Consider the following 8,092-nt stretch of genomic DNA (forward strand, 5'->3'; position numbering starts at 1 on the left):
CAGTGAAACCCAACGAACGGACGGGCAAACTGGCGGTACTCGAATTACCTGTAGTCGGTGTTACCTGGCTTTGGATGAATCGGCAACGTCATATCGCGACGGATCGCATATGCATATATGCGGGTATATGGCCAGAAATTGATGTCGGGGCCTTTCGCCTTGGAGTTTGCCGCTCTGTCAATATTTTGCTTATATTTGAAAGCCGCCATCGCGTCGATGATTACCTGTTGGCTGGCAAAAAACGGAGACAAAATACAGAAAAAAAACCCAAACCCAGCCCGATCCAAAGGAGAACCCCGCTTAACCCTAAAAAGCCGAGATGCCGACGCTGTGGTAGGTGCAACTGAAGTGGTCACAACTGGGGAGACACTTTTCCTTGTCAAGTGGCCGGTCGCAGCTTTGAAGTGCGGCGATGATGTCCAAAAAGTTTTGGGCCCCTTATGTGACCAGGGTCAATTCCGTAGGCCACCTCATCGAAGTTCCCACTAATTAGCTGCTATGTTCTTCAATTAAAAAGAAGCTTCAAAAATTTCCATTTAGCTTGAAGTGCTCATAAATGGGCCATGATTGGCACTCTTGGCACTTGAAGTTTTGACTTCAAATCAATTTCAAACGAGGTAAACAAGCGGAAAAGGAACTGATGATAAATTAAGTAAAAGGGCAGGGCCCCGAGAAATCTTGTTATCAATTTAATCACTGATAAGTGCGTTTCCTTTTCTTTTACTATTATCAGATAATACTACTAATTTACCTCTGCATTCGGAAGCGCAATCATGTTCTTTTAAGTACCTTTAAATTAATGCAAGCTATTTTTGTTTTGCTCCAGATAAGCTTATTTTATATCTATACTCTATGGTTGGATTGCTTGGGAGTAAGTTAAGATTTAATTAAGGCAGTAAGGATTGTTGATTGTACAGTATTAAAAACCAGAATTTTTGTTATAAAAAAACTCATTTTTCTTCCAGCTTAACCAAAATACGTCGCACAGCCAAAGAAATTACTGTTTTGTCAAGCTGCGGAACAAAACTTTTGATTCCAGGCTTATTTAAAAAAAATAATTTTTTTTTACTGATTTTCGCATTTTTTATAAGGGGGTAGATCATGTTTTTTTGCGAAAATTGAGAAAAAATTTAATTTTTTTCTGTAAATGCCAATCAATTGGAAATTTTATTACGAGTTCAACGATGTATGACATTCCAATATTTGACCATTATTTCCCAGGGTTTCGATTAAAAAACCGAGAGTCAAAATGATTTTTTCGTATTTTTTGGCATACACATGATTTCTTTTACGAAAATTTACCAAATGACTACTATTTTCTTTTTTTCAGAGTCGTCTTCTTTTATTGTGATCTTTTTTTTTATATATTCAAATATACATTTATTAATGTATAAAAATTAAAAATTTCTTTTCATTCTGTTTTGTCTAAAGATAAATACAAAATATATAAAATTTTAGCAAGATGTGGATTGCAAAACGGATTGTTTTCGCAACCAATTGTATTTCGATTATGGCCGAATTCGGCAGAATCATTTGGCCACGCCTGAGTGGCCACTTAGCCCCTCCACGATTGCCCAAGAAACGAGCAGCTGAATTATTGAAGGCGATTACATGGCTGCTGTGATTAACACCTGGCCAAAAAGTTCGCACATCTTGGGACGAGATGAGATGAAATGTGGTTTCGGATCGCCAACCAGTTGGAAACTGCGAGGTTTTCAGTGACTGTGTGTGTTTGTGGTGGCATTTGCACTTGTATCGGATTATGATGGGCAACAAACATTTTCGGCCATGTTTGTTTACTTTGCTCCGCCTCGTCGTTTTGGCTGTATGGGTGTGCGCTCTCTTGTATCTTGTATTTTGTATCTGTGCCCGCATCCGTGCGTGTGTGTATCTGTGAGTGTCTGTATCTCAGTCGCTCTTGCGCATGTCTTGTGCGCAGTTCGCCCGAAAAGTTGCCATTGCAGTGCCTCAACTGAATGGGCAAACTCACCGAACGACCCTCGCAAGGCACGCCATTTTCGCCGTGGCTGAAATTAACGAAAATCAATTTCTCAGCAAATAACCGGATTTATACGGCTGTGGCGGCAAAATTAAGATGCGACCAAGGCAAACACATCGGTTGGTGCAGCCTTAATGCGAAACGGATTAGCTGACAGAGCTGGCCAACTATTTCTGGCCAACAGCAAGCTAATATCATATCAGTTATCTTTTGGGGCTAAAGTCCATATATGAAAGTCCAAGCAATCCTAAAATAAAACGTTTAGATTACCGGATTGTTTTTCTTAAACGAAAAGCAGCAGATGTCAGCAAACATTTTGACTTAAAAAAGTGGTTGTATTTGTACTTTATAAAATCAACATATTTAATTAATTGGTTTTAATAAACATACAGCAAAGGTTTCAAAAATATTTGGGTCTATGCAATTGAAAAATATTTTTTTTAAAAGGTCAGTTATTAAAAAAAGTACAGTAAAGGCTCTAGAGATAGAAAACTTTTTTTTAAAACTTCTGTGAAAGCAAACCAATGCTGCGAAAATAGCAATTTCAAAGATATTTTCTATTAAATGTTATGTATTTACAAAAAAAGAAATTGAAGTCAAATACATTTAAATAAAATACAATTATAAAGGTGACGAGAATGTGTACAAGTAAACTGGTACTGCCTTAAGTCATACAATCGTGTTTAAAGTAAAATCAATAGATCCAAGCTGAAAATGCTGATTTTCTATCTTGTGCACAAACTCCTCTGCTGAAATCCTTCAGAGCTTTAACTTTAAGCCAGGCAACTGGCGAGAGTTGCACGCACTTAAATCCTGAAGGAGGGATGGGGGCTGTGCCGAGGCGCCGGCACCCAGGATCCTAATTACATTTTACTAGATAAATTGTAAACTTTTTCTGTGCACGCTGCCCCCTCGGAATCCAGCCGTTGCATCAGCTTCTTCCAACAGTTATACTTTGTTTGAGTTCTTTGCGTCGCTGCCGTCTTCTTGCGCTGCAAAGTAAACAGACAATGGAGGAGGACCCGGATGAGGGGCAGGATGGCATGCCACCACCCTGGAAAGGACACCCTGTACCAAGGAGCGCCCGGTACGTGCTGGTTGCGTTTGTAAGCGTATTTCCGGCAGCGGATGTCTGCAACAGCAGCGTGGCAGTAGGGCCATCCCCATCACCATCACCACCGGCGAATGTTGGCTCCGGCCAAACGATTCCGGATCGAGTCCTCGGCCGGCGAAAGTCAGTCAGTGCCGGTTACACATTTTCAAAAGTGCTTTGGCGTAGCACGCTCTGCCATTAGTAGTCGCACTCGTGGGGGCGTCCAAAGTTTCCAGTCCCAAGTCCTGAGTCCTGCCAAAGTCCTGCATGTGTATCTGTATCTGCAGCTCCTGGCCAGCAGGCTCCATGCACTTCAAGTCACTACTCCGTGTGTGAGTGTGTGTGTGTGTGTAGTTTTGCGCAAATATTTGCATCTGGAATATTTGCGCGCTCCATCATAATTCAAACACAGATGCGCTGTTTGCAGAAGAGCAATCATTTTGACATGCAACTCGCTTCAAAACCGAATTAAGTGGCATTCAGCGTCAGTCACGAGAAGGGCTCGAGAGCCGAGAATCCCTCCAAACTAGCTGCCAGTTTGAGTTGCAGCCCCAATGGCCGTGATTGACACTCATGCAACCGCTTAGAAGGGTAATTTAAAGGGTGCGGACTTAAAATTAAAGGAATAATTAAAACAATATAAAAAAATCACTGATGTAGAGAAGTTCAAGCTGTGCACTGTTTAATGTTTTATTGTCTTTTTTTAACTTTTCGTTTGATATTTCCCAGTTGAGATATTTGAACCAAGATCAAAACATTTTCCATTTATAAAAAGAATGGCTCCTAAATGGTATGACCGTAATTGCGTTAAACCCAAAGGTGGTCTCACTGGTAGTTTAACATAAAAAAAATTAAAGATACAAAAATATTTACATGTCTACTACATCGTACATGTAAAATTACATAGAGAACCCTGGCGTCAAAATCGGAGTACTTGCTTGGCTACGATTGTCGCAAGGTGGCGCCACTGTAAAACTATTGATTTAATTTTAAAAGTGCCCTATCATTCAGGGCACAAAAATACTATACATTGGGAGCTTATGATTTAGCCTAGACATTTAAGTGAACATTTTTTGTTTAAACTTGTAAGTGTAAAAGATTTAAAAATTGTAAACTAAGCGCATATTATTGTCATTAGCACAAAAATGTTTTCATGTCTTCTGTGGAATTTGTTACCCATTTTGCCACACAAATCAGCATCCGAACCTAAATTAATAACTTCACTGTTTTTTTAAGTGTAAAACCTCTACAAGGTTTTCTACATGAGCACCAAAACGACGCCTATGTATTTACAATCAATTTGTATGGCAACGCTGGCTAACAGCTGATTGGACAATCCATCCCTGGTAAAAATCAGCGGCAGCGGTTACGCGACTCGCAAAACTTAAGTTAAAGTCTATTAAAAGTTAGATAAATAAAGTAGAAAATGTTTCGAATTATTAATTTAAGTCGACTGGCCAATACCCTGCACTCCAGTCGAGCAGTCACACATTGGAATCAGCCCACAGGGGCTCTACGAGGATTCCATGTGAACGCCGCGCGACTGAAACGCCGAAAAACAGCAGAGGAGAAGGTAGGTTTTGGAGCGACTGCACCAATCAGTCCCAAACTGTGAGCCCGGCAAACATTGAAGATTCAAAAATACACTCGATTTCAGAGGGCACACTCACTAATTGATTTAGAAATCCCCCAGAATTATAGAGTACTCTCCCAAGAAGACGCAAAAGACGGATGGCGGAGCATCTGATATCTGGAGGCACATGTCCGTGGCCCAATTGGCTAAGGAACTGGAAAGGCCTCTGGGTAGAAACTCCATTTCCTAAAATTTAATGAACCTTTATTAATGATCATCCATCCTTCAGATGATATCCAAGAGGCCATGCTATATGTAAAGGGTGCCGACAACATTGAACCCGCTTTTAAGCTAGCTGACCTCAAAATCATCCAGGAAATAGCCAAGAAACTTGGCGCCAAAACCCGTGTGGTGGCCACACCCGAAGCTTCCAGCGAAGATGACCAAAAGGATCGCGATGTGGCACCCAGACCTCCTGCTCCAGCTAATCTTCTGCAACCACGTCCTCCTGTAGTCACTGTAATGGGTCACGTCGATCACGGCAAGACCACGCTGCTGGATTCCTTGAGAGGTGCTGATGTGGCTGCCGGAGAGGCTGGCGGGATTACCCAGCACATAGGCGCCTTCACCGTCACCTTGGAGAACGGGGAACGAGTCACCTTCTTGGACACACCAGGTCATGCTGCCTTTAGCGCGATGAGGGCCCGCGGAGCCGTGGCCACCGATATCATTGTCCTGGTGGTGGCCGCTGAAGATGGCGTTATGGCGCAAACACGTGAGGTCATCCAGCTGGCCAAGGAAACCCAAGTTCCTATAATCGTAGCACTCAACAAGATTGATAAACCCGAGGCTAATATTGTAAGTTTCAAAGGATCCACCCACGAAAAAAAAACCATTCTAATAAAACCACTCCATTTTCAGGAAAAGAGCAAGAGAGAGTTGGCGCAAATGGGACTTGCTCTCGAGGAGCAAGGGGGCGATGTCCAGGTGATACCGATCTCTGCCCTCAAGGGCACTAACCTTCAACTTCTAGCCGAGGCTGTCAGCACACAAGCCACTCTCATGGGACTCAAATCAGATCCCACTGGTTTGGTTGAGGGAATTGTGGTGGAGTCAAAGACCGATCCACGTCGAGGAAAGCTGTCCACGGCCATTGTGTCGCGGGGCACTCTCCGTAAAGGTTCCGTGCTGCTAAGTGGTTTATCTCATGCCAAAGTGCGAGGTCTCTTCGATCACAATGGCCAGCCTTTAACCGAAGCTCCGCCGGGCACTCCAGTGGAGATTCTGGGCTGGCGCGAACTGCCGCTGGCTGGCGACCTCATTCTCGAGGTGGAAACAGAGGTGGCCTAAGTTTTGATTTTCTCATAGCCATGAAAATAATACCCCATTCTTCTTGTACATTTAGAAAAAGGCCCACGCCGTGCTGAAATACCGCGAGCATGAGGCACAGCAGGAGAAGATCGAGTCCAGCAGCGATGAGATCCGCAAAAAGGAGGAGGAACACCAGGCCAAGTACCGGGCGGAGCGCGAGGCCCGCCGACTGGCCGGTCGCTTTCGAATGCGTGGTGGCCAGCGGGTGAAGCAGGTGGACGACAACGAGGGCAAGCCACGGGTCAGTGTCATTATCAAGGGCGATGTTCATGGCTCTGTGGAGGCCATACTGGATGTGCTGGAGACGTACAGCAGCAATGAGAGCTGCCGATTGGATATCGTGCACTACGGCGTGGGAAATGTGACCGAAGGGGATCTCGAGTTGGCTAAGGCCTTCGATTCCATTATCTATGCCTTCGCCGTGGAAACGCCTCAGCTGAAAGGGGCCAAAGATGTGAATATACGCAGCTACAACATCATCTACCGGCTAATCGACGACCTCAAGGAGCAGTTGAGCAGCAAGTTGCCTCCAGTGGAGGTGGAGGAGGTGCTGGGCGAGGCTAATGTCCTGCAAAACTTCCTCATCAATGAGGGCCGCAAGGAAGTTCCAGTGGCGGGTTGCCGCTGCACCAAAGGAGTGCTGAAGAAGGCCCAGAAGTTCCGCCTGCTGCGGGATGGAGAAGTTGTCTACAATGGACCCCTGGAGTCAATGCGGCATCTAAAGAACGAGGTTGATACCATTAAGAAGGATGTGGAGTGCGGTTTGCGCTTCAAAGACACCAAGGTGCTGCCACAAGCCGGCGATATACTGCAGTGCTATACCACGAACATGGAGGCCCAGCAAACGGACTGGGATCCAGGTTTCTAGTTTGTATGAGCGACTTAATACGCCCTGTTATCGCCATTGTAATCTTTAGTTTTCTATTATATACTGTTTATATAAAACAATCCACTATCCGACTTCCTGTTGATCCCACTGCTGCCGCGGCCACCCTTCACCCACATGCTTAGCGTTTAGGATACCGATATACGCTGCCAGCGGAACTGGGCGGCGATAGGGGACGCTAGCATCTAGCAACTAGTGCGACAGCCAGAGAAGCGCCCCTGTCTCAGAGACGGAAGCCGCTCAAAATGGGTCATCGCATTGCTAATTGGAGTTCACCCAAACCATGGCAGTGTCCATAGCCCCATATCGACTGCTTAGAGATAGCTGACTTCCGCCGCCGAGGAGGCCTAGTAGAGCTTGGTCCTACATTCATCAATGGAAGCTTTTTATATCAGGCTCCAGCAAGCATTTATGCTTGCGAATTTGTATTATACCAAGTGCGTTCCATATTTCGCTAATCACTGGCTAGCCTTGAAAAGTGGATAATTTATTTCTGCGACTTATTAGCTAACTGGAGGGTGACTTTCCCTGGTCAGAGTCGATAAGGCCGAGTGTAAAAATAGAACATATAGCTTATATAACCGCTTATTTGGCATTTAAAACAAATGGTGCTATCGGTGCCCGGGGAATATGGTTTGGCGGACATAGTAATTTAAGAAATTCCTAATGTCGATAGTGCTAAATGTTTCTAGATGTTGCTATCCAGGGAATTTTTATTTTTGTACTCTTGAAGAGGGTATTATACTACATCGTATCGCAGTCACATATATTTTATGCTGACTTTGCGGTTATAAGCCATATATTCCGCAAAAAAAATTACCTTTTATGTTGAAAAAAAACTGCTTTTTCTGGCTAAATGTTTTTTTAACCCTAAAAGTAGTTCTACAAACTAAAATGGAAATTGTTTAAATTGGGGAGTATGATTTTTTTAACGGTGCAATGCCCTGGGAATTGCGATTATGAAACGACCTCAGGAATTCAAAAAGTTGAATTTAACATGCCAAAAAACATTACACTTTCGATATTAAGAAACATTATCACCAAGAATTCTAGTGCTCCAACGGGAATTAGAGTTGGTTGAAATTTAACGATGAGTAATACATGGGCACTTCCATAAGGTTCCAGAATTTTAAATTTGACAATAGCCTAGCTAGCCTAGCTTAGTAACAT

The 8,092-nt window shown here is 43.6% G+C and overlaps 1 protein-coding gene across 2 annotated transcripts; it reads left to right on the forward strand.

Moving 5' to 3' along the window:
* Positions 1 to 4,445: 4,445 nt before the first annotated feature.
* Positions 4,446 to 6,984, forward strand: LOC108046824 (translation initiation factor IF-2, mitochondrial). 2 transcript variants are annotated; one of them, XM_017126737.2, is made up of 5 exons: positions 4,446 to 4,665; positions 4,775 to 4,895; positions 4,955 to 5,523; positions 5,587 to 6,006; positions 6,071 to 6,984. In XM_017126737.2, the coding sequence occupies exons 1-5, from the start codon at positions 4,519 to 4,521 to the stop codon at positions 6,902 to 6,904; spliced, it is 2,091 nt and encodes a 696-aa protein (XP_016982226.1). In that variant the 5' UTR covers positions 4,446 to 4,518; the 3' UTR covers positions 6,905 to 6,984. The 2 variants fall into 2 exon arrangements, with proteins under 2 accessions (XP_016982226.1, XP_016982228.1); XM_017126739.2 differs by having other exon boundaries at positions 4,556 to 4,665; positions 4,786 to 4,895.
* The last annotated feature ends 1,108 nt before the right edge of the window (positions 6,985 to 8,092 follow it).

Source organism: Drosophila rhopaloa, unplaced genomic scaffold (assembly GCF_018152115.1).
Source record: "Drosophila rhopaloa isolate 14029-0021.01 unplaced genomic scaffold, ASM1815211v1 contig_167, whole genome shotgun sequence".
Classification (NCBI taxonomy): Eukaryota; Metazoa; Arthropoda; class Insecta; order Diptera; family Drosophilidae; genus Drosophila; species Drosophila rhopaloa.

What these genes read in the sequence shown, in the direction of transcription:
- LOC108046824 (XM_017126737.2), top strand. Translation starts at nt 4,519, where the DNA reads ATGTTTCGAATTATTAATTTAAGTCGACTGGCCAATACCCTGCACTCC. An exon ending in GGAACTGGAAAGGCCTCTGG is followed by an intron (nt 4,896 to 4,954) that starts GTAGAAACTCCA and finishes TCCATCCTTCAG; the next exon opens with ATGATATCCAAGAGGCCATG. An exon ending in TTCTCGAGGTGGAAACAGAG is followed by an intron (nt 6,007 to 6,070) that starts GTGGCCTAAGTT and finishes TTGTACATTTAG; the next exon opens with AAAAAGGCCCACGCCGTGCT.